Genomic DNA, 26975 nt, shown 5'->3' with positions numbered 1-26975 from the left:
GGATTTGTAATCAGACAACAGCAATACTTATTGAAGCAATAGTGAGGTTGATTGCCGAGGCAAATTACTTTAATGAGACTTGTAATTAAATCCGCTTGCCTCAAATTGTTGCCACGCGAGTGAGGAAAAAAAAGAACTCTATTTCTTATGGCCAAGAAAAGTCGTCGAACGAAGCTCAAAAAGAAGATGTACCTTAATCTGTACGGACTACATACAAACGATCGCCTAAAAACTGCCATGTTTGGAGAAGCTAGCTGTTAGAAGAATTGATCTCGTCGAATTATACGTCGAAAGACGCTCCATATCGTCAGCAAAGCATTTGCTTGGAATTCGAAATACTAAATACAAACAAGCGTTGCCGATAAGACATCACCACCGTTTGGAATCATGGAAAACGCAATTGCACATGGATTTCACTATAACTGCGATTCTGCCTAGTTTATCAGGTGAAAAATCTATCATACTTTTAAAATAAAAACAAAATTATATATATAATAAGTAAAAATATCGACTGAAAGGTCTGTAAATTGTTTTAATGCGACTTTCTATTAAACCATTATGTATCGCATTTCGCAAATTATTTATAGTCTATATCTATGAAGTCTAAGCTTAAACGTCGATCGCACGATCTTTTGATAAATGTTAAAAGAGCTTAATTTTTGTGCTTGGAGCTCAATAGTTTGAAATCAACGCGTTAAACTTGTGAATCACGACTTAATTTTGTTGTGCACGAAATAATTTCGTGTTAAATTTCCGAATTCTTTTAAACATTTGGTACGTTTTGGGTTTTTGTCTGTTTTTCTCTCATCACGCAGCCGCGTTTACACACGAGTTTAAACATCTCGTATCAAGCATAATGATTTATCCACACGCGAAACATTAGCTTTCAAATCACAACTTTAGGAACACCCCATTTCCTGCCTTTTGTTGAAAGCAATAGTGAATAAGCAACAACTTCAAAGCGTATTTTCTTGTGATGCGTCGTTATTTTAAAACTTACATTGAACGAAGTTTTAAACACATTGAACTTTTGTGCTTACATTGAACTTTTGTGCTGAAGTGTCTGTAGCGTCATAAGTAATAATTAGTGGATAATTTGGAATTTATAGTATTGTGTATTTATCAAATATGTTACGATTTATGATTTGTCACTTTTTCACGCCTTTTACCAAACACTCGCTGTTACACTGAGAACAAAGCATTCGACTGTTTCACACATGAATAATGTTATATCGTGACACATATATTTCCGTTATAGATAAAAGTATTTCACCTGTGTGAACGCGTTATTGTTAAAGTTCCCGGCTGCCAAAAAGGCGCTGGATTATAAATCATTTCCGCTTTTTGGTGTCGCCTTTCTTCTTTTATGCAAACTTTCAACTTATATATGCGAAACCTTATATCAATATATCCAGTCTTGTCTAGACAATACAGTGAGTGGTTGTGCTTGCCGGCATTTGCCGGTTTGCCCATAATAGCCAACACAAACTGTGTGGAATTGTAATCAGACAACAGCAATACTTATTGAAGCAATAATGAGGTTGATTGCCGAGGCAAATTAGTTTAATGAGACTTGTAATTAAATCCGCTTGCCTCACGTTAAAACTTAAAAAGATTTTTTTTTTCAGAGTAACGGTATACTGAATGAAAATTTGTTTACCGTTTGAAACATACTTCATCCAATCCGTCAGAAGTAAGTTGAGTTCTAGACAAAAAGATCTAAGAAAATTAGGTCATCCAAGGATAGGAAAGTTTTGACTTTTAGACCCTTGAGGGTTGTAGCCATTCACTAATTGGACCTTTAGGTAAACTCCTGGCAGAGAAAAACAATTTAGGGCTGAAAACTTACAAAAAAATTGTGATAACCAGCATCCTAACTCAAATGTGCTTTGATTTAATAAATATTTGAACGCTGGAAAAAAACCCAAACTCAGGTGGACATAAGATATTTTCTCGTCCAGGAGGTTATATGTGATTTGAGAAAAAATAAATACGTTACATTTTCCTAAAAAAGGCTTGTTATACGCAATTTACTAGCATTTTTTAGCATTTAAAACCAGGGTTTACATAATATTAAATGTCCCTGGCGGCCATTTCGATCCAAAATGGCTGCTTTTCCCAGACCTGGTGAGCTGGAACTTTTTGGTTAATATTAGAGGCCGTAAAATACAGAAATCAGTTGAGAAACACTTGCTACTAAACAACAAAAAACATATGCAATTTCTATCGCCTTGGATTGTTTATCTTTATAGTCTTGGAAAACCCAAATGTTGCCAAGGAAAAATTCACCGCGACGCTTCTACGAAAGTAAACAAACAATCGTTTGATTCGTGCTGGGGTTGTTCCTATTATAAGGACATGGTTATGCTTGCGAGTATCCCACATGTTTTATAAATAACAATAAAATAATGACATTTATCACGTGTAAAACTAAGACAAGAGTGTAGTTGTAGTGATGTTTTTTTTCATTTTTTTTAGAAATGTTTTACGTACAACGGTGCAATATAACGCGTCAAAACAATCATCGTTACAGCAATTCCAAAACTCTCAAACGAATAGAAAAAGGTTTAACATTTCAACAAAATCCTAAAAGCCAAAAGGTATCATGTAAATAAATAATAAAGGAATCAGTACACGGCAAGAGAATTAGTTTGCAACTAACTAACTTAGTAATACGATAAAAAATGTATCGTTCTAAATTAAAACTTACTGATAAACATTCTAGATCCTAAATTATATTTATTGTTACTCAATTAACCTAAAATGGTCACCCTGTGCACATAGAATGACAACTTTGCACATTTAGGGTTAAAAATCGGATAATTAATCACAAAAATGAAAGGCTATTTAATGAGTATAATAAAACCCACCAAAACCCAACCGCTAACCCACACCTAGCGCCTAACCCAAATAATGTCATTCAATAATAATTGTTTAAATTCTAGGAAAAAAACTCAGAATGGCATAAAATATTATGGCGCTGGTCTAGAATCCTACCACATTTTGTCCAGGCGTTTATATTGCTAACAATATGTGGGTTAGGGTGCGAGTTATCGCTTTAGCTTGGCTGGGTCAAATGTTAATATTGTAAATATTTATTCTTCCATATTTCTTTCTTCCTTGCAATTTCAGTTTTAACAACTCATTTCGCTAAAAAAAGTGGTAGGATTCTAGACCAGCGCCAATATTTTTTTGTCCAGGGTTTGCAGCAAAGTTACATCACACATTTGATTTATTATGGCAAACACATCTCTAGCTAAAATTTTGTCACAATGATTTTGCTATATTTCAAAATTGACAAGTTTATTATATTGTTTATTTATAGTAAAATATTTTTAAACATTAGAAATGGTTGGAGTGCCTACTCCTAAAGATGGAAGCAGTAAAGTGGGAATTAAAGCTTCAATAAAAAGCTTTGGACGATCTAAAAGTCCTCCACTTCTCCAAGGTACAAATTTATACATATATATCAATTTACGAATAACTTAAAATCAGTATTGCATATTTAACAAGTAAAAATTTTGCACTAAAGAAAAATGTTTGCGCAAAATGTTATACAAGAAAATCCATAGTTTAAATTTTTCTTGCCATAAAATCTAGTACATTATAGTATTAAAACCCCTTCAGTGTCTAATTGTTATTAAACAAAAAACTTCTTTGAATACAGTTTATTTTCTATGTTTCTTGGACAAATACTTGTGATGACAAAAAATTTAATAAAATTTGAGATTTCATGATGTTAACTCCACTACCGTAATGCGTACCATCATAGCTGTTGACATCAGTTGTTAGTTTTCTAAAATCCAATGCAGGGATATTATGTTGTGAAAGGAACATGTTAATGTTTTGAATATAAATATGATTGGCTTGATCCCCCTGTGTAGTAATGTAGATTGGTGGTTTAAGCAAACCAATACTTAAGGGGTGCACCCAGATGAATCGAGGCCAGTTTCTTGAAGAATATTGTAGAGCTTCAATGGCTGGCTTTAAAAAAGAATTAATAACAGCATCCGCTTTCAATTGGAAATGTAACCCTTTATAAAAAATAAACTGCTTTATCTATGGGTAGAATCCTTTTTAAGAAAAATAATATACCTATTCCTAACACAATGTAGCTGTTGGGCTTTCCTTTTAACTTTAATATAAGCTTCATGAATTCTTCTTTTTGTGATGGCATTCCAATTTCTTTGAAACTAGCATGAAATTGCCTTTCACCTTTACACAACCTTTTTCCATCATTTTCCAATTCATCAAGGGAATATGATGCAGCTAATATATGGCATTGACGGAGAAAAAACATATTCTCTCCATGACATAAACTCTACCAAAAATATATTTTAGCTCTAGTCAAAAATTAAACATTTTAGACTATTTTTATTTTTTATACTAATTTTGTTTTGTTTATGTGAAATCTTTTCAATAATGATTCATACACTATGTTAACTAATTATATACTGCACTAAAAAAAATTGCTGTAAAAAATATAATACAAAATGGGCAAATAAAAAATAAAAACGTTATTTAAATTTCAAATAGAGTTTCTTAAAAATGGTTTATCAAAGGATTTAAAACATTGCTATAAACAAAACTCTTCTAACTAAAATAAAGCAGCAATAATAATAAATTATAATGTCAATGTTTTTATTTACTTTAATACCTTTAACTCTTTGTAGAGACATTTCTTTTGTGACTGTGACTCCGAGTCTTCTGCTAATATTAGTTCTAGACCCATAAACATATTTCTTATTAAAGAATCTCCAACAAAGTAAATGTGTGCCGCAGCTTCCCTTGTGGACAGTCTGTTTAAAACTGCACATGCTTCAAGTGCTGAGTAAGTAATCCATAAACACCTATAAAAAGTGTGTGATGGTATGGGTCAGCCTCAGCCTGACATTAATGTCTAACATGTCAGTTGAACAATAGACCTAAAAAAAATTGTTACATACTTTTGATCGTTGGTAACCCATTCTGCTTGTAATGCATCTTTATACCTTCTGGTGTCAACACATTGCAGGCAGTCACAATTGTAGTCTTTTGTGACAGCAGTACATTCACCACTCTTTATGTTGTTGCAGCATGGCTTTGGACCTTTGGGATTACAAAAACTGGCAACATTGGGCCAGTCAGAACTTGTTTTTAAATGTTTTACTTGGAAACCACAGTAATTATCGTAGCGCCATTGCTTTAGAGGAATTCCCATGCTTATACGAAAATTTTGATGTGCTCTTTGCAGCGTAAGGTTAATTTCACTAGACTGGTTGATTTTCAATACCCATTTTCCAACAGTCAAATTGCTTAGCAAATTGTTACAATTTGGTTTTTTTAAATGTGTCTTTAATGCTGGATCAGTGCTAAACACCAAAAGTTCTTCAGTTTGTGAATTTGTAACAGCAATGTTTGAACATCCTATTAGGGTATTTTTCAAATGCAGCTCTTGCCTTGTTCTTTTATGTGTGTAGTTACTGTCAAAGTATACCAAGAGGCAAGTTATTCCCATTAGTCCTATCAGTGCAAAAGTTGCACATTTTTTTCTTATTTTGAAAATCCTACATGTTACATCACACTTATTATGGTCTTCCATGTTTCTTAATTGGTAAATATAAAAGAGCATATAAATAACTTGAAAACAAATTTTTATCAGGTATTTTCATCGAGTGGTACTGGATTATGGGTTTCTTAACCTTTTTTGGAGTAATCGGATACTTACTTGTTGGAAATGCAGTACATTCACATGTCACACATAGAAGACAACGATTTTCTAATGCAAATATACAACAATTCAACGACAACAACAAAGCCTTTGTTAGCTTAAATTTTAGGTTAAACACAAGTAAACTACCTGATAATCCTGAATATCTCCCAACTCTTACGAATGGTTTTATTGGAGTAAGGTTATTTGGCAGCACAATATTTGTGAGTGGTATGTACAATGGCAAGGGTGGCGAAAGCCATCGAGCAAGATTACAATCCACTCTTCCTTACTTTGGACTCCACAACTCCAGAGCTCTAAAAAACTGCATTTTTGAGCTCAACATGCATGGCAGCGTATTTTTGTTGGACTGCGAGGGAAACAAAGACATTAAAGTTCAGCAAAGATTTTTTGCTCATGCTCAGTATCACCAGTTGCTTATTACAGAGCTATCTGTTAAAACTCAACAAGTTGGCAACTGGAGCATACCTCTTTATAACTCATCAGGAATACTTTCAAGTGACATAAATATTATACAACGTTTTCAAATTTATTTCAATAAAGCATTGTGTGTTTGTTACGAACATTCTAAGGCTCATTACGCCTCTTGTTCGCAGTGTCAGTACATCACACAGGCTGTATACCTACATGTTTGCACCAAAGTGCCAGAAACTGAGTATTCAGTCACATCTGAGCTGCATGTTATTTACACACAATACCCCAGGGCCCTTGTTGGAAGAGACAATTTTCAAGGCAAGTTTGTTTTTGTCACTGCAATTGGTCACAGCAGAGAGGAAGCAGAATATTACTACAAAGAAGCCATCAAAATGAATGTGAAGCTGTTGCCAATGCATAAGGAAAAGTGGTTTTCAAGATGGGGACGGTCTGGGGCTAACTTAATTGCACCTGGACATCTACATCTAAATCAGTTGCTTACATCCTCAATCTATTACTTGCTGAGTTCTTTTCCTGAATCAAACCCATCAGTGTACCAAAAGGAGTTTTATGGTGTCAGTCCAGGAGGTCTTGGAAATGGTGGCAACGGACAGGATTACTTTGGACATGTGTTCTGGGATCAGGATTTTTGGATTATGCCAAGTCTCCTACCATTTTATCCTGGTAATATAACTTTTGTTGCATGATAACTAAAATAAAAAATATCCAATAAAATGTTATCAGTATTTGATGCCATACAGGAGTATGTTTACCAGCCACATCCTTTTTAAACATATAAAAATTTGGTGCTAACTTTTGGACCCTGCATGCTCTCACCCAAAGTTTTTTCTTCCATTGATCTAATTAATTGTGAGACATCCTGTCACACTTACTGTATCTTCTAACAGAGCTGGTGAAACTGGTGTTGCAGTACAGAGTTGCAAGACTGCCCTCTGCTTGCATCAAGGCTAAGGCATTTGGGTATGAAGGAGCCATGTTTCCCTGGGAGACCGCCTTTACTGGGTATGACGTATGTCCTGGGCCAAATTATGTTCAGGATGAAATCCACATCACGGCAGACATCATCCACCTTTTACAGCAGTATGTGTACGCCACTGATGATTGGGATATATTTCATGAAATAGTCCCCGCACTTTCTCCTAATGGAAGTTTTTTAGGATGCACTGCAACACCGCATCCACCAACCTACAACTGTGAAGCTTGCACGCTTACCACGTGTCTAACCGCATGGGACTTGGTCAAGTACGCTGCGGCTTTCTGGCAGTCACGTGTTCGGTTCGAGCAAAGCCGCGGTGGTTACATCATCGATTACGTTATGGGACCAGATGAGTGGAATGCGCCTGTTAATAACTCAGCGTTTACGAATGTCATCGCTGCTTCGAATTTGGCATTCTCTGCCCGGGTCGCCGATCGCCTGAATGCTTGTCCTCTTCTATCCAAGAAATGGAAGCACATTGCCACAAACATTGTTGTTTCTCTCGATTCAGCAAAGAGGTATCACCCAGAGTTTGACGGTTTTGATCCAAAGAAGACCGATGTGAAACAGGCGGACACCATAATGCTTGGCTTTCCGTTGAACTACCCAATGTCAGACGAGGTGCGTTTGAACGACCTGTTAGTTTACTGGAACGCTACAACAACGAGAGGGCCCGCTATGACCTGGAGCATGTTTAGCGTGAACTTTCTGCACTTGAATCACGACTCGTTCGCAGCAGAGACATACTTACGCCAGTTCGGTAACGTTCAGGCGCCCTTCATGGTTTGGTCGGAAAATTCTGACGGCTCTGGTGCCACTAACTTTCTCACCGGCATAGGTGGATACTTGCAAAGCGTTATTTACGGCTATTTAGGATTACGTTTCTTGTCTGACAAATTAGTTCTTAATCCGAAGTTGTTGCCCCTGATGGCGGGAGGAACAGCAAAGTCCATGCTCATAGATCGACTGGCATACCGAGGCTTTGTTATTCGAGTTATGGTCTCCAACGAACTTAGAGTTATCGTTTTGGACTCGTCCTCTCCTGACTATTGTCTCCTGATCAGCAGGCTTGCATACAAGGTTGCTGGCAAATTATGTTCGCCTAAAGATTCGATAGAATTGCAATTGACTAACTGGGACCTGTCTGTCGTTTCTAACAGGTAAATTAGACGCGTATGAACTATCTTACAAGACTACCGAGCTTAAAACTGCCAATGTGTAGCAACTGCCACGTAACAATACTATCGCGTTACAAGAATTGCGTTCTTTTGTGGCTTGATTTTTTCTTCTTCTATACGTACTGTAACCTAAACGCGTCGTGTAACTGTAGCTGGACAGTTGGCACGGGATACCGCCATCGAATAAAGTCCCGCAATTTACCGTCACACTTTTCCCAGCTCGCCGGGGATGTTATGGCACCGTGGTAGAGCAAGATTAATTGATTGAAAGTGGTCCGGTAGTTTTTAAAGGTTGAAGAGGGCTACTGGCTTGGTTGTTACTGATCTATAATTTAATAAGAAGTTGTTTTTAGTCTTTTGCACTGATTGATTAGGTTATAAACTTAGATGCGTATATGCTCCCAATCATTTCGTCAAGCGTTTACCCTGATATCGCGTTAAGTAAACTTTTATGCAGTCACCAGTAATACTTTACCTAGACCGTGAATGTTTTTTACACTTTTACGAAATTCGCTTTTTTTGTAAAATATGTGTAGTTTGCCGCTCGCTGGTTTATTTACAGATTAACAATATAAAGCTCGTTTTTGATAGAACAGCATAACTGTTAGGCCCAAATAAGAGTTGATTTTTTTTGTACCGGTACTTTATAACGATAATTTATTTTGCAATCACCCTTTTCCTGTACCTTTTAGCTTTAATATTTTTACACCCCAGTGTTGTAAATTTTAAATAAATGGATTTCAGAACTTTTAATCGATTTTGAAAGAAACAAAAAATATAGAGATCTGCTTGCGAAATGTTTATTTGATACAAAACTATTTTTTTTAAATGTTATTTCAGTATGAGACTTATTCCATATTGATACCCAGCCATTGGATCCAAAGGGGTCCACCTGGGTTAGGCAAGTGCATTGTTAATTCAGGTTATGCTTTAACGAATCCTTGTGTTAACGTTTATGAACCTTGACAGTTTATTTACTAACAATTAATGCAGAACTTACGACAAAATATAGAATATTGTTTCAAGTTGTTTTTGAATGCTGCACGCCTGTTATACATTACTTATTGATTGCTTGTAGCCCCGCAGACAGGTCAAATGCAATATATCATACTATTTTATTTTTATTATTATTTTTTTTCAATCTACCCAAATTTAGTTAGTTATATTCTGTCTGACTTCAGTTTGCGACTGTTAAATTTCTCACGCGGAACATTAGGAATACGTGACAAATCTGGTAGTTACAGATTTAGTGGTGCCAAAATATAAAATAACAGTTAAATTTTAGACTTGGTATAATAACTACTTAGATTCGCTACATATTTCTTATTATTTCATAATATGGCAGTTGCCTTTTTAACATGTTTTGATCGCATTCTGCCTCTTTTACTGCAAAGTAACTTAGTTTTTTTCCTATGAAGCATTTATTTTTAATGAACAAAGCCGTGGTGACAACGTAAAATTCTTTGTTCCGTTGTCCCCCATTCATGGTGACTTTCCTTTGAAAGCATTGTATTGCTCCTATGGCGTCTATACGCGTGACAGCAATTATTATTTGGTTTTATTAAAATATTACCTAATGAAAATTTTGGGGCAAAGGACGAAATTTCTATACCAGCTCTACGAACATTTTTTATATTCCTAAGATTACAGCAAAGAAAACCTTTTGAAGTAACCTTATTACTAGTAATCTTACCAAACAACGAAATAGCCTGTTTACTACAAAATGTGGGGCTCGGCCAAAAATGCCGTGATGTCCGCAAAAGGAAAGGATAAAAAGTCGTCAGAATCGTTAGTTGGCGGAAGCCACCCCCCAACCGCCTCTACTGTAACTGATGCCGACAACGTCCATGAAGATGCTGGTTAGAATCATGTTTACTTTTGATATTCCTACCATTTTTGGTTCTTGCGATACATTATGGGTGACATCTATTTTTTTATATGGGCCGAAAATTTATTTTCGGGACATATCTTGTTTTTGCCGTTATTCTTTTTTGGTTTCCTATGGTTTCCTATGGTTTCCTATGGTTTCCTATGGTTTCCTATGGTATGTTTCAGACCGACTTTTGTCCGAAGCTTTATAGAAAAAGTAGACATCGTAGAACCTTAAAATTTTTAGACATGGCGTAGAGTGGTATGTAGGTGCTTTGTAAAAGTTTATGAGGCTGCACCCCCAGGGGGCCTTTACTTGGGGGGTAAAAACCTGAAATATTGCGTTTAAGCACTTTCTAGCTAACGACTGCCATCTAGCAGCAGAAAAACTTTCATACAGAATTCGTTCATATTCGCTTGCTTTGTCCAGCTTGTGAAGTGACGAAGCGACTCACCGCCTGCTGCGCTTTATTGTCCCGCGCGTGAGACTTTCATTGTGCGAAGTTGCACGTCCAACTGGGCTCGTGCGACTTGCATTTTCAAACGAGGCTTCTCTTTAGTAAAATTACTTAATGCTGTTAAGAAACAACTTATTTTACCGCCGCAAATTTAAATGCGAAATCTGGTCCAACATATCAACACCAGGCCTACACAACTTAAAATTGTGTGTTGATATGTTGGATTGGAGTAACATACTATACAGGTGCAAATAGCAAATATTCTCCAAATACGATTTTTTCAAATATTCTTCAAATCGTATTTCATCGTATTGTCGCGGTAATACAAAAAGAGGTAAGGCCGTGAATAAAGTTTCACCCACCGTACAATTAACGCAGGGAAGCATTTCGAGTAGGGATGTTCAAAGCAGAATATCAGCGACTCATTTATAATGCTTGCTTTCAATGCGGCGTTATTTTTGGGGGGGGGCGACCAATTACTTCGCGATAAGCTTCGCCTAATAATTAAGTGTCAATAGGGTGTATTTACCGCCGCAAGTTTAAATGCGAAATCTTAAGGCAGTCTACGCCTCTCTGTTAGCACCTGTCGTGCATCTTGCTTCAACCAGCATACTACCAACATCAGGCCTAAACATCTAGCAAAACTCTTGATTTAATAGTTTGCGTATTAGGCACATAATAGTGTGTTTCATATTGTTTGAAACTACAGATTTAAAGTCTGTTTTAACAGGATTGCTCGGACCAAGCCATGGTAAAAATTTACCGAGTAAAAGTTTGCAAAAGTATTGCAAACCATAGGTGTTAAACCATTTAAGTCTTTAGGAGAATGATAATATTTGCTTTTCAAACACGTAAGCTGGCCAAAATGTAATAAAATGGCCATACACATTATCTACGTAAATTCTATTTATCAAATATATGTTTCGATCATTCCCCAAATACTACGCCATATTTGAACCACTTTCGCATCAAAGGCATATTTTAAGTGGGGAAGTTTTCGGCCCATATCTGTTTTTGCTTGCAGAAACAAGTTAAGGAAAATGAAAAACAAAATATATAATATAAAGTACACAATACAAAATATTAAAAAAAAAATTAAAAAAAAAAAAATTAAAATAAAGTAAAAATTGAAAATAAACACTAAGCCCTGAAAATATATCCCCTGACAAAATATACAACAACCGCACCCCCGTCTAGTTTTATCTGCTTTTGCTCGGCGTTTAATGCTTTTGTGCTGTGCGCGAGCCAGCGAAGTTTATAATGATTTACGTAAATGGTCGTATTCGTCTAATTCTAAATAGAATAATCAGGTGGATCTATATAAAGATAAATTGTATTCAATTTTCGACAAGCTTTCGCACAACCATGGACCTGATAAAGCACGGTTGTGCGAAAGCTTGTAGAGAATTTTAATAAAACTAAGGGATGCTACAGCCAATCGCCACTCGCAAACTGAGCACTTTGAGCAATTGCCCTAACCGTTAAGTTTGGTCGGCGCAAGAGGCGCAACAAGGGCTTCGATCGATTTCCCTTCCAGCACGTTTTATCTTCTGTATTTTAAAGTATATGCTTGAAATGAACGCTTAGGCAACAGCTAATTCGATTTTTTTGTAAAAAGTATTTGGTAATGTCACTTCCACACAGATCACTAATGCAGATATCTATCGCCCACATACGACATCGCGCACGTCAGTTATTATGTGTGACACCGTATGACGAACAACTTCCCGACATTAGCCATCTCCATTTCCTTGTGACAAAAAACTACAAATATTCAAAAGAATGTCGAAAGGTTCATGCCTTCATACACGATTTGCTAAATTCTGATTATGCTTCGTGTGGTGCTTATCTTGGCATACTGCGAAATCCAGTAGATTTGTGAGTTTATTTCAAAATTGAAAGTCGTGTTTAGCAACGCGTTTGTCATAACTAACGACAACTTTATGCCACTGGTAAACATTGCCAACAGCAAAACTGCAATTACACTATAAACAAACTTAATATAACTTAAAATGGGACAACGTTTTGTGAACTCTTACTAATACTTTTCATTCATCTTAGTAATCAAAGTAAAGGCCTCTTTCAGACAGCAAACATTATAGTTTATAAAATAGATCACGAAAAGCTGCTTGCAGCCGTCAGTAACGTCAATTTATACATATATTACTGCCACTATACCTGAAATGTACGAGGAAGGGGAATGCGCGGTTAAATAAGTGTAGCCCGTCCATTGTTGCGACAGACAGAAGAATGGGATATTTTAGTTGTGCCTGACTGAATGAACGAACGTTAGCACGCGAGCATTATTTCACTTTTAAGTAAACATTCTTTTGCCAGCTTTCAAACCCTCTTGCCCGTGTTTTCACAAGTTCTTATAACGGTAGTCAAGGAGCCTATTTCGGTTTCGCGGCTGTTACGAGTACGACGTCCAAAACGTAGTGACGTGAAAGTTTGTGGCTGGTCTCACAGAAACGACAGCACGACAGGAAATATGTCAGTTACCGCGCGAATTTTGCTTCACAGAAGTAAGTTTGCTGAAAGTCGTTTAAACGTTTCTCGTTATTGTAACTTAAAACCAGGAAAGATATCTTACGAAAGTTCGTTTGCTGAAGAGAATATAGTTTACGTTAGTGGGTAAACAGTAGGCTAAGCATAGGTTTATAGGTTAATTCTTTTCGCCAACAAAGATAATTAATCTGATTTCGTAAAAGTTTCGCTATTATCCGTTAAAGTTGCATCGTAATATATAATGCTCTTTTTAACTTGATTTACTCTGCATTTCTTTGGGTTTCTTTTATATACTCGAGTTGGCTAACAACAATAGTTCTTAATAAACTTCAGTTGTTTTACGTTAAGCGGTGATTTCAGAATGTGTATGTACGCACGTCACTTTAGCTTGAAATATATATCACATATATAAAGTTATAATCGTACGTTTTTGTACTATTAAACATGCTTACGATCGATATCACTATTTAAAGCCATGCATTTGGCGGTGCTTATTGTTGTTTGTTTCAACAGACAAAAACAAGAAAAAGGGCGCTCCCGGAACACCGGACAAGTCCACCTCGCCTGGCCCCGGTGCCCCTGTGCGCGATGTCGTCATCAACAGCAAGGAGATCCAACTTCTTGCCATTAAAGACGAAGATCTGGCGAAGGTAAGTTTAAAATAAAGTACATTGCAAATGGACTTATGTGCTATCGGTTTTTGCCTCTTGCGACGATTTGATTTCCGCCTAATATCTTCTTTTGTTAATTTTGTTGTTTTGGCGACTGAAGCGTTTAAAGTACAGTACACTGAATGTTATGTGTCGTATGTTCTTCTTTCTTAACTTAATGTTTTTGTTAGCACAACTAACAGGTTGTATTGTTAGTATAGTGTTAACGTTTTCTTGTGGTTTATTCAATTATGGTTTATATTTCTTACTTAATTTAGCTACGTCAATCATTACAAAACCCCAAAACGGAATCAAACATTGAAGTGTCGAAGAGCGTGTACAACGTGAAGAAGGTAAAACCACACGAGCCTCATTCCGCACAGCAAACCAGGAGAGTCGTTGTTGCAAGACCTGCACCCCCAAATGCACCACTAAAAACTATTGACTACTCTGGTCCAAATGGGCCAAGGTGGGTGCATTTACGGTATAAAACATTGGGAGTGCATTTACGGTATAAAACAGTATAAACATTTTTGTGTTTCTGAGATTACATCAACTTAACTTGACTTTTTTGTTTGTTTAATGTTTTAATAGACTATGTGCATGATAATCATATAACGGCCTCTTTGTACTTTCTTTATGTATAGCTTAAACATATTTGCATTTTCTTAATGTCATTTATTTGCAGATATGATGCCAACAATCAAATTATTCCTTACAGTCTATTGGGATCGGTACATGATTTTGTGGATGAAGCAGTAAAACGAAATGACATAAGGGTAAGTATAATTGGTTAAAACAACTATGCTATATTTATGAGCTCCCATTACAAAAATACAGCAAAATTGATAATTTAGAATCGAGACAGTTAATCATTTATAAATAATTGTCAAACTATGTGTTTTAGGTCTACGATAAAAATATAAATGCAATAGCATCACATAACAACTTTTATGTAACATGTGTATATGAATGTTTTTAAGCGTCTTTGTATTTCAATTCAACTAAATTTTGCTTTTGGTTTGTTTGTTTGTTTAATCCATATAAACCAAGTGTGCATGATAATCACTTTTCCAGACATTACTATTTAGCTTCATTTGATATATAACCTTATAGCCAGACTCACCAGCAGCTCAAGGTTTGTCCATTTCGGATGACAAACTCCAAATAAAGACTTATGATAGGCCCCGCACAGCCTATCAAAAAGTAATACCGATGGCTATGAACCAAGGCAATGCATTGCTAAACTGGCAGAAAAAGATGAAAGATCGCAAAAAACAGCAGGGCTATATATCAAGTAAGTGATTTCAGCAATAAAAAATATGTAAAAATCCTCCTAGTATAAACAAAGACCTTGTAGTTTGAGAAGCGCACAACCAAACGAAAATTGGCCAGCAAGGTGTTAAAACTTACAAAATAAAATGCATTTCGCCAAGTAAATGGTATCATTAGTTTTTCTATACAAAAAAATAGTAACAAATATTAAAAATGTAAAATAGATAAATAAATAAAATACATCTAAAGTAACGCGAACTAAGACAAGTTTTATATAACGAAAAATAAGAACAATGATACGTTAGGCGACCTTTTAATTTATAAGAGTTGTTACTTTTCCACATTTCTCAACCCATATATCACAAACACAAATGAATGACTAAAACGTTTTTTGTAGCACATGAATGTTTAAAATACTATTGGTTAATTCAGATTCAAAGTTTTATTGATTTATGTTTTACTAGATCTTCTTCAAAAGCCAACAGACCAGCTGTTGATGAACCAAGATGACATGTATCGAGTCATTCAGGAGAAAAGAAAGTTAATTGACCGAGCCATCCCTGCCGTGGATTATGGAAAAGGATGTAAGAAAATATCAGTTTAAAAATACGATTATAGTAGTTGTTTTTATAATTGGGGAAATATATCTCCCCGGGTTTTAATCTCTTAAGAAGCGTTTTAAATCGTTCAAGTTTCATTCTGGACTTTTTTATTAACAAGATATACATTTTATAGTATTTAATAATTTGGATTACATATTTAGTATTGTTTCTGCCTGTTTTTAGATCGTGTTGGGAGCGAGTTTTGGAAACAGCACGAGAGTTTTGGCGATGATTTAAATGGAATCAAAATGACACTCACTAAAACGGAACGAGGCAGTCCTGTTGATTTTGGTAAACCATTACGCTACTGGATGTGTTTTGTTATAAAAATCCCAAATTACTAACATTTAAAACCTGGTGAAGTGCAACATCAGCTAATCTGTAATTGTTACACAGGGACTATATGATTGTTACTAGCGTAAACCCATTTCCCTTTCCCTTTATAGAACACATTGGCAAACCTGCCACCATAAAGGAAGAGGTAGGAGCAACAACAGCTGGACAAAGGCCCACAGTAGATTTAAGAAGAACGTGGCAATCTAGTCATTATCTGAAACAGAGATCACGCCAACTAGAAACTGTCATGAGGGAGCTTAACCCATACAATCCAGTAAAGTTTTTATAATTTTGTTTAGCGATGTTTATTCTTAATTTAAAATATCTAATATTGGAAATTGATCATCATAAAATTAATAAGGATGGGGGATTTCTCACAAGGCAAAATTGTAGAGACATGGATGTAAGACTTCTACCACTAACAAGCAATGTTGGTTTCATATGCATTTTTGTAAAAAAAAAGATCATAATTGGAAATCAACTGATTAATTAAAATAGTTGTTTGATTACAATAAAATGCATCCAGGTGTATCCCGTTGATTGTATTTGGAGACATATCTGCGGAATAATTTTATATTCTGTGTTAACTGTTAACACATCGATATGTTTTAAGGATTTGTCCAGGATCGAGGTTGTTGGAAACGTGAGAGAAGAACCAAGTCCGAGGCCGGGTTCTGGTTTCGAACCTGGTGTTCTGTTTGAAAAAATTGAACCTGTAAGTTAATTCTTTATCTGTTTAAATAACATAATATATCATCAAAAATAGCCTTTGTTTTAAAAAGTTATTGTTTCTTCAACCTAATTATTATTTCTTTTGGAATTGTAGTCTATATATTTTTCCTATAACATGTTAGCGAAAGTTTATTTTTAACAAGCGATTATTTTTAGGCGCGATCGACGAAAATAAATTTCGAATAAAAGTTTGGCACAAATTTCAACGTTGTAGCCCGTTTGATTATTATATTATTGCAGTAGAGGTAAAGGTATATGTTTGATGCACTACTATAAATCAAACACAATAGAACGAGCCATACATCTACTACTTAACCTAGTGACAACGATATACTACAGTTTTGAAGAAAAGTTAACCGTCAATAACGACGGGTACCGCGTCTGGTATTATATACTTACACCATCTATTTACCCCAGACATGTCACGACCCACTCGGAATGTACCCAGACACCATACCAACGCCAATTTTGGGTCCATCACTTTTATTTGGTGGAAAACCTGCTGGATGGACAGGATATAGTGACAACCAGAAGGTAATATAATACGCTTTTTGCATTTTCATATCATTCGAAGTATTTTACTTAAACATGTTTTGCTTCCGTTTAGGACCAAGTTGGTATTGTAGAAAGAGTTTTGTTCGAGTCGCGAATAAATGAAAGAACAATTTCGTATCTAAATTTGGAAAATAACGGCACCACAGCAATATACTACGAGTGGAGAAAAAAGCCAAAAATCCCTTCTTTCAAGGATTTATCACCTGATAGTGTGCAGCGTTTCTATTTTAACCAAGGCGAAGGTAATTTTATGTTCTACTACACACATATTTACAGCAATATAACTACACAGATGTTGTTTTATTGTGTTGTGGTCAAGTATTGTCTTGATACAGCGGTCTTATTGACATGATCTTGTATATTTGCGTCTAAAAAGCTGGATAAAGTTGGCAAAGCTGCAGCTTGGAAAGAGTGTTAGTCCCCTGGGTAGGCTATAGTCACACAGTAAAAGGTATAACAGAAATACAGATATATTGTCGTACATTTGGTTTAGATTGGGAGAAAAAAATGCAGGGTCGTTATGCTCCATGCAAAATTGTTATTAAATAGGCTTAAAAGATACATTTATACAGTTAGCTTTACATCGCACGGCTCTGCGGTGGAAATAGTCGTCACGGGAAACTAAAATATTCTAGAAAGACAAAACGAAAAAAACAAATGGGCCATTTTGAAGGTAAAGTTGGCCCCAAAACGGTTTCAAAATACGAAATTGATAACTAAAGCTCCGTGCATTATTGCTTTGAACGGCATTGACTTTCGCAGTTAAAGACCGCTGGTATGTCTACAAACCAGTGCCCCTAGTTCCGCCCATCTGCACACATACAAAATTAACATATTTTGCTTCTAGTAATGACTGACTTACAATGTACAATGTACATATAGATTTAAAAAGGCAGAAATTCGAACAGATTTGCCAATAAATATTGTACCACGTCTGTTATCTGCTATTATTTGGGTATATATTTGTTTTTTTTTACATGACAAGTCCAAGAAGCTAGCTACGCCATATAAAACAAGACAGATAAGAAATAAAAAGCAATATGTTTTATTTGCCTAGTACACTACCCTTTTTATTAGTGTGATTTTGCTGGTTTTAAAGCATCTATATAAAATTGAGCAAAGCTTATGAGCGATGCGGAGCCATGATAATTCGTTTTTTCTTCGAAATTTACAAACCAACTTCATTTACAGGAGTCATTCTTCCTAATGACATTACAAAGCTTCCCTTTGTTTTCAAATCACCAAACCCGGGCATTTTTACGGAGACGTGGGAGTTGTTGACGCGGCCATCTTTATTGGGTGGAGCAGCACTTCAGGTTTTCCATAGACTGCATTTAAAATAAACCATGTGCGACTTTAAATTTAATTCCCATCCTGTCTAGGTTACTTTGAAAGGAATTGCGCAGCAAGATGAGAGTTCTGCCAAAGATCGTCTTAAGCTTGAAAAGGAATTGGAGAAACGAGAAGCAAGTGTATGCGTTAAGAAAATAATTGAAGATCTTATCAAGGGCATTCAGACGCCTGACAGGTAAAACATTTTCCCACTTGAGAGATCATTTTAACAAATTGGCGAATAAAATCTGTACTGCCACCATACATATCTAGGCCACCATCGCCAATCGATGCCTATGTCACGGAGGAAGAGCTGTTCGTAAGAAAGAATCCGGGCCGGTTTTACGACCACGAAACTGTTATGGAACTGAAGAATATATATCTGCAGGTGTAATCCACTTATGTTTTTGGCAAATATAGGCCAGGCACTTTACATCTCTGTGCATCTTTGTTATACATGCAAACAGAGAGTTGGATAAAAAAGGTGAATTGATTATATATTTGCTGTATTGTATGATCCTACAGTTGTTCGGAGAAGAGGACCGGGATGGTAAAGAATGGAATTTGTCTCTGGACGAACTGCAAGATTGTGTTTCCGCGATTCCCGATGAGGATGCCAGGGAAGAACTCTTGTCTGGCCTTAACACCGTTATTAGAAGATTATCCTATCCGCCTTTGTCACCAACACAAAGAAAAATGCATGCAGACTGGTATGTTTTTTTTATGAAATAAAACTTTCAAGATAATAGTGGGTATTAGTTTATATATTAAAACAATTCTATGCACTTTTAGCTGATTGCAAATAACTTAGACTTTTAACTTTTGCAATTAAAAATTTTTTTAGCACAATGTTCTACATGTAGTTGTTGTATTTTTCTTGATGCCAAAATTGCCATAGAAAGTTTGGTGGACCGCCTGTTAATTCCCTGGGGATTATAATATCGTTTTGCCTAGCTTTCATTCAGCCTTGTTTAAGCTAACGTTTTTTGTCATCACATGTTATCAGTTCGCGGTTTAAGCTTGATTTCGTGACCAGGAGAATCTAACCAGTCTGGTTTTAGACCAACTCCTGTATTGTTAAGTAATTATCATTTCTTTTTACAGACTTTTTTAAGTTTGGTTACATTTCTCTGCAGTTATCGGCTTCTACAGGAAACGATTGATGGTGTTGTGAGTTGTTCGATGATGGTCCGCAACATCATGGGATTGCCTGAAATAGTGATGGTGGAAACAATACAAGAACCAGAGACACGTAAGTTTTGAACCACGAAGCAAGAAAACATGAAATAAACTGATTTTTGAAAATTTAGCTTTAATATTAAGTTGTGTGTTTAAATTTAAGAACGCTTGGAATTTTAAATTAAAAAACTTGACAAGAAGCTTTTTAGTGGGGAAAATATTTACCAAACGTTTCAACTCATCATGTTTCCTCCTAATATTTTATAAAAATCCTTGCAGAAGCGACTGGTGTTGCAGCACCTCCGAAACCAGATCCTAAAGGCAAGCGTGTGTCGCTGCAGTTGTCATTTAGTTTGCTGGCTTTTTTGTGATTTCTGTTTTGCTGTGCTTTTTCACTTTATTCATAATCTGATCATGCTTTTTTTAAATATTTATTTGAGAAAGCACTTCAAGAAAATAACATTGCAAGTGGCAGGCATATTGTAAGGTAATAAGACACATCGAGAGATTCCAAGACAGGGTCGGGAATGTTGACATTTAACTTACTAGCAGAGAGGCAGGATTAAATAGATAATATTCATGAGGTTTTTCATCATTTCTGAGTTTATTTCAATAGTAAGAAGTTAGTTATGCAAAGAGGAAGTAAGTAGTAAAATTTTGTTTTATTTTGATCAGTGCTTTCAGCCAAGTCACAGTTGTCACAAGCATCAAGCCAAGGTAAAGGAAGTAAGTAATTGTCTTGATATAAGCAATTTCGCCAAAGCATAAAATTAAACCAAATCTATGCAGAAATAATAGCTACAAAATAAACTGAAAGGTGCATGGTTTGTTTGCTGTGTTAAATAATTATTGGTGCTTAATATTATTTTTTTATTTTAACTTTTAATTGGACGTTTTAAACCACACAGATGATAAAAAGACGGCCAAAGGAGGCAAAAAAGGTAAAGACGCAAAAGACGACGCAAAGGGGAAAAAAGGTGGAAAGAAAAACGAAAAAGAGGTAGATTGTCATTAGCAGGGCGAATATTTTTTGACCTATGAAATTAAAAGTTTTCCCTAAAAATAATTAATCAATGTCTTGACTAAATTTTAACCTATACAAGAAAAACTTTGATTTAATTAACGTATTGTTGTATGAAGTACTGCAGTAGTGCATGTGCGTCGTTAAGCATTGTTTTTAGTGTTTACCGACAACCAACACTAATCTGTGTTTTTTTGTGTGCAAACTTTTGAAAATTCTTAGTTGATATTTGTGGCATATCAAAATGCCAAACAAAAACAAGACGCTGGTTATTTTCGAAAATGGTCGAGCAAACAGTATAGTTAAAGTACAGCGTAAAAAAATTGGAAAAATTAAACAAATAGCTAGCATACCATTTAACTAAGTAGGAAATGCGATAATTCCAAATCCCCACCGAAAAAAAACACAGCAAGTAGCCTACTGTTCAATACTATTGTCCAAATTAAAAACACAAGACTATCTGAAGCAAAAATGTTCGAGATGATTTCTGTCAGCTTGCTTATACCGTATATAAAGGTATAATGCAGTTAGAATGTTGTTAGTGCAATCCAAAACTAAATTTCACAAATAATTAAACTACACGACAATTTTCAAAAGTTCTCTACAGCTTTTGTTAATCTTGTATACAATTTAGACTTTTTATGACTATTTAAAATGTTGACCTGTCGTGTAAATTTTGACAAAACTTTTTTTGCTTAAATCAAAAGAGAATAGCTGAAGTGATTAGTGAAAATCATAAGTGTATTATAATTATTTCAAGATAATGAGTGGGTTACAAAGCTTCGTAGCCTATGAAATATATGTAAGCTTATTTGCGCGTAGTAAGCGACATTTATTTTTACATGAAACCTCAGACGTAAGTTGGCTAGTGTCATATGCTATTAAGCTAATGCAGTGGTATATTTTTTTAATTGAAAATGTTTTTGTAAGAAACCTGCTGTTCGCGAGAGAACTTGTGCACAAATAAGCAACTTGAGTATTGTTTTCACATCCTTTTGCACACCATTTATTACACCAACTGTAGCAGATTATTCTGAATCATAGCCCCAATTGCTCGTAAAAAGGAGCAAATACCAATTAAGAATATAGCCCTGTTATTAATGTCAAAATTTTTAGTTGCCGAAAAACTCGCTAACCGCAAAATCTTGGGCCATTTCTTCCAGTTATTCAACTACATACTCGTTATTTTTCGTTATGGGAAGCATACAACAGCATAAAAGTAGACTTAACAGCAAGAGTACAGCAGACGACCATAAAAAATCTATAATTAGTTAAACATTGCACTAGAATTCGCGCCTCCTTAGAATTGGTTGGCGCCCACCCTTGTGTAATAATCTAAATTAATAGTAGTGGTTTAATACCTGCTGGTGATTTCATTCGTTTAGCGTCCAAAGAGCAAAGATCCAAAAGGACGAGCGGGCAAACTGTCAGCCCAAAGCCCCACTAAGGAGCTGCAGCTGAGTGAGAGGGACATAAGCTCAAAAACGCCGTCTACGATGCGAACAGCACCTACTGACAGCCTGGACCCTGTTACTAGAAAAAAGTATACAGAAAAAATGTACAGCCAGGTAACGTTTCTGTTAGCTTTCAGTTAAATTGTACATATATTTTTTTATGTCTGTTAGTAAAACAGTAACATTAAGGTTTATGTGTTTCCTTATTTTTAAACAAACAAAAATAATGTTGTCTTCCAGGTCTATGAACTTTTGCTTGAAACGGTTGACAGAATGACTTTGGCATTTGAAGAAACGAAGTTGGAGTGTGGAAATGAGAATCTCAATTAACCAATTAACACCCTGTTACGTTTATTCTTCAAAACTAGCAATATTTTTGTGCAAATAAAACATATATTTTTTAAGATTTACATATTCTTTACAATAAATTTTGTTTTCACGCAGTCATTTTTTTAATTTTTTAGGGTTTGTAGGCTATTTGGTAAACAGAGTTACCTTCAGAATTATTACAACTAAACGAAATATCCAGCGTTTTAGCAATAAGACCCTTTCTTACATCTTAGGTCAGTAAATAGCCTATATAGGCCTATGGGTAAAAAAGGCCCAAATCTCAAACTAACTGCAACTTAAGTTTTTTTAAGTTAATTTATCATGGGAAGGGTTCCAGGTAGGGTTGTGCCATAATATCGGATCGATGGCGATATCCGATACTAAGCGGGAGTATCGGTACTCGCCCGATACTAGGGTGGCATCAGTGCCGATTCCGATACCAAATTAATTAAGTATTTTAGCAATGATTTCCCATCCAAAACAGCTAGTTATACCTTTAGGTAACAAGTAACAAGTAAAACTCATAGTTAAAAACATGAGTAAAAACAGGATCAGTCGTTTTGTTTAAAAGGAAAATATATTTCGCCAAAGTGGCATCATCAGTTTCCTTAATTCGAATGAACCTTTAGGTAAGTTCGTCAAAACAGAGTAGGTTAAATACTGATGGTAATTCAACTTCCTAATTAAAAAAGCGAAAAATGTTTAACTTTCCCTGAGAAATAATATCTTTGAACGTTTTAACGTAATTTGTTTTGCTTATTTGAGCATAGTAATGACGTCATTGGTATCGGATCGAGATACTTTTTGTCTAAATTATCGGGTATCGGATTAAAATGTTGAGTATCGGAGATCCCTATTTCCAGGACTTACCCCAAAAATGTTCCCGGAAAATCCCGTGTTTAAGGTGTCATAATTTTTTTCGTCATTAATATTCGTTATAGGTTTCAAAGTTCAAAATGCTTTAAAACGCTCAAGATTAGTCATTTGGAAAAATATACTGTGGGAAAGGGAACAGATAAGTCTATAAGACCAAATCAATAAAACAAATTAATGGTTTCATTAATAAAAAAATGCTGTGTATGATTTTGCAATTTAGCGTAGGCACTTATTGCATGCAGCACCTAAAAGCCCACTCTCGCAAACATTAATTGGCTATCTGGATTATATTATGCGTGACGTCAGCATGACGTCATAACTTGAAGCAATATATTTGGTCTAACTGACTTTTTGTTACACGTGTTCGTTAATATGAGACCAATATCAAGTGTGTAACGGAGCCTATTATGGAAGTTGCTAGGGGGACACACAATAAGACCTAAAAAGCAACAATAACTAGGCTACCGCAGAAAAATCTATAACACCATAGTATTAAAACCAACGACATAATAAAGCCAAACGCAGTAATGCACAGAATAAGATCAAAATCGTATGAATATATTGGACGATCGGGGACCATTTGTTTGGCACTGGCCGTTTAGGTGTCAACGTTTAGACGCCCTAGTTTGACCAGCGCCGCTGTTGTGGTATCGGATTTTTGCCCCTGTTTTGGTTATTGCTGTATAATACGTGGGGTTGGAAATTGGGTTAGGGGTGAAGTCATTAGGAGAGTTAGTGATGGACTTAGGGGTGGGTTTAGGTAAAATGTTGTTTTATTTAGGCTTGATTTTGACCGTTTATGTCTTATTCCGATTTAGACGGTAGGCCTACTACGACTTTTAGGTATTAGTCCTATTTTGGTGTTATTCCGACGTTGATGTTGTTCCTATCTCGGTCGTATAGCTGAAGTGTTAACTAGGCTAGGGCGTCCATACGGCGACACCAATACGGCCAATACCCAGTGGTGGGATTCAGCCGGTTCGCACCGGTTCCATAGAACCGTCTCACGAAATTGTATGAGATCAGCGAACCGGTTAGCATGGAAACACACAATAAGACCTAAAAAGCAACAGTACTTAAAGCAGAAAAATGTATAAAACCAAAGTATTTAGAACAGACCTGGGCAACATACGGCCCGCTGGCCGATCCGGCCCGCCAAGTAATTTAATCCGGTCCGTGGCTTTTTTTTCTTAAAATACATAGCCTAAACGAAAACATTGGCGAGTTTTTACATGTTTGTTTGTATCATAGACATTCTGTCCAGGGACGGATTTAGTCATAACCCCGGCAATTCTATTTTTAGCTTGTTTTATAGACTAAGAAGGAAAATGTTTACGCCTTTCGCGCGAATCTCTTTGCTTTTCCCGTATGTTCCACGGGATTTTTGGGCATCTTTAAAGACAAATAGCGGCACTCTCTCCAACGAAAGTTTAAACTTGGCCTAATATTTGTATATTTTTCCCGCTTCGGTCGAAAGTATTCCGTCTTTGAAATATGAACGAAATACCGACCGTTTTCTACTCTGAAACATTCACATTTTTCATTCCGACTCACGTTTTGACCACCAAACACATCGGTAACTTAAGGCCTCAAAAAAGCAAAAAAAAAACATTGTCAGTTTTTTGTGCGAAATTTTTTACGTCTAATCTTAACTTTGGGTCAACAAAGTTAAATCCTACTTTGACCTGGCCCGCCAAAACATTTTAAGTTTCTCATACAGCCCGCGTGAAAAAATATTTGCCAACCCCTGATTTGGACCAACGACATAATATGGGAGAATACGCAGTATAGGCTAATATTCAGTACAGAATAATATCAAAAAAATAAGACCTAAATCTGCCGGAATACGTCCTAAACATAATTGCATCGGAATATGGCCTAAATAGCTAAAATAACGCCTGAAGATGTAGGTACTGGGTTTGGGACAATCGGGGAACGTTGGTCTGGCATCGGCCGTTTTGCTGTCGACGTTTTGACGCCCTAGATCAGACCTGGGCAAAATACGGTCCACCAAGCCGTTTAATTTAGCCCGCGACTCATTTTTCTTAAAATAAAAACCAGGGCGACTCACATGTTTGGTTGTAACACAAATAAACACTCTTTCCAGGACGGATCTATAACCCCGCCAAACTCTATTTCAGCCTGTTTTAAAGACAGAAAAGGTAATTGTTTTCGCGTTTCGCGCGAATCTCTTTTGTTTTTCGCCAAGTTCCACGCGTTTTGGGGCGTCTTTTTAAACAAAAGTCGCCCTTTGTACTGTGACTCTGTTAAACGAAAGTTTTGTCAAACGTAGCCTAATATTCCGTCTTAAAAATATATAAACGAAATTAGTAAAACGGACGTTTTCCAACCTCTGAAACATCCGAATCACATTTTGTCAACCAAATTTACTTAATGCCATGTTTTTGTTTTTCCCGATTTATACCGTTTTTCAATATGTCAAATATTTTGGCAAACACATCGGCAACGTAAAGCCTCAAAAGCTGCATGAGTTAACGCCCCTGGCCACTTGGTTAATAACAACATATCAAAAAATGTACATATATTTTTATCTGTGATCAATGTGTGACGCCCCCTCTAAATATAAATTAAAACATTTTGAACCAAAAAGCCGCGATTTCTTTGCGCTTGGCGCGATGTCTTGTCGCCTTCAAATCGTCTACAGTTGTACATTTGCGCACAAATCCCAACGTAATAACATGGTATTTAGCTTGGTTTATAGCGTCAAGTATGACGTCATATTACGTAAATTTGATAAATTCAGCACAACATTTTGTTTCGCATGCGGACTGCGGTTAGTCAAGTTTCAACTTTTTGTTAATTTTTATAATTGTAGTATTTTTCTTTGTGATTGTTTGTCTAAAATCGAATTGTTGCGTCATAAGTACAAGTATTCAGACGACTACTGAAAAATAGACTTTTTGTAACAGAACCGACTGAAACATATGACTTTTGTGATAGAACCGGCTGACAAAATATATTTGATTCCCACAACTGCCAATACCTATACAATATATACGCGATATAAGCCTTGGTTTGACCAAAGAGAACTACCGTGTGGTGGTCATACCTATATTTACCGCAAGCGGTCAAATTTTTCGGTTAAAAAATGGCAAAAATTAACATTTTTTGGAATTATATAGAAAATGATCAGTTTACAAGTCACAAAGAGTTCAGTTAATGAAAATTATCGAAGTATATCACAAAGTTACTTGGTAAAGTGACGCCATAATACAATTAACTTTCAAAACGCTGACCGTTCTTGGGAGCACAAAGATATTAAAATTTTGCTCAATATATTGGGATTTATCATAGAGCACTAATACAGCCTAATTTTGCAGAAGTTATGCGTTCACATGGCACAACATGCCATAATGGTTTGCACATTGTTTAAAACATTTCCTAAAAACTGGCAAAAAATTCCCTTCAACCTGGCCCTAAAATTGGGTGCATAAAAATATCCCTGATGTACAGCATCAAGTTCGGTTGATTTATACTT

The 26975-nt window shown here is 35.8% G+C and overlaps 3 protein-coding genes across 4 annotated transcripts; 2 read left to right on the top strand and 1 right to left on the bottom strand.

The window, feature by feature from the left end:
* Positions 1-2452: 2452 nt before the first annotated feature.
* On the bottom strand, positions 2453-8288 carry LOC146160607 (uncharacterized). 2 transcript variants are annotated; one of them, XM_083385864.1, is made up of 4 exons: positions 4947-8288; positions 4658-4850; positions 4096-4321; positions 2453-4034 (listed from the first exon to the last, which is right to left on the bottom strand). In XM_083385864.1, the coding sequence occupies exons 1-4, from the start codon at positions 5609-5611 to the stop codon at positions 3676-3678; spliced, it is 1443 nt and encodes a 480-aa protein (XP_083241990.1). In that variant the 5' UTR covers positions 5612-8288; the 3' UTR covers positions 2453-3675. The 2 variants fall into 2 exon arrangements, with proteins under 2 accessions (XP_083241990.1, XP_083241991.1); XM_083385865.1 differs by having other exon boundaries at positions 3896-4034; positions 4096-4269.
* Positions 3214-9317, top strand: LOC146160606 (protein-glucosylgalactosylhydroxylysine glucosidase-like). Its single transcript, XM_083385863.1, has 3 exons — positions 3214-3448; positions 5642-6808; positions 7033-9317. The coding sequence occupies exons 1-3, from the start codon at positions 3349-3351 to the stop codon at positions 8283-8285; spliced, it is 2520 nt and encodes an 839-aa protein (XP_083241989.1). The 5' UTR covers positions 3214-3348; the 3' UTR covers positions 8286-9317.
* Positions 9318-9501: 184 nt separating this feature from the next.
* LOC146160605 (MYCBP-associated protein-like) lies at positions 9502-22649 on the top strand. The gene is made up of 20 exons (XM_083385862.1): positions 9502-10158; positions 13648-13784; positions 14063-14253; positions 14473-14563; positions 14901-15081; positions 15524-15643; positions 15845-15952; positions 16108-16271; positions 16611-16712; positions 17147-17263; positions 17337-17526; positions 18476-18600; positions 18667-18812; positions 18890-19004; positions 19142-19326; positions 19753-19868; positions 20075-20116; positions 20704-20795; positions 22202-22384; positions 22511-22649. The coding sequence occupies exons 1-20, from the start codon at positions 10023-10025 to the stop codon at positions 22598-22600; spliced, it is 2631 nt and encodes an 876-aa protein (XP_083241988.1). The 5' UTR covers positions 9502-10022; the 3' UTR covers positions 22601-22649.
* The last annotated feature ends 4326 nt before the right edge of the window (positions 22650-26975 follow it).

This window comes from Ascidiella aspersa, chromosome 3 (genome assembly GCF_963924565.1).
Source record: "Ascidiella aspersa chromosome 3, kaAscAspe10.2, whole genome shotgun sequence".
Taxonomy (NCBI): domain Eukaryota; kingdom Metazoa; phylum Chordata; class Ascidiacea; order Phlebobranchia; family Ascidiidae; genus Ascidiella; species Ascidiella aspersa.
This window is presented reverse-complemented; position numbering and strand designations above follow the sequence as displayed.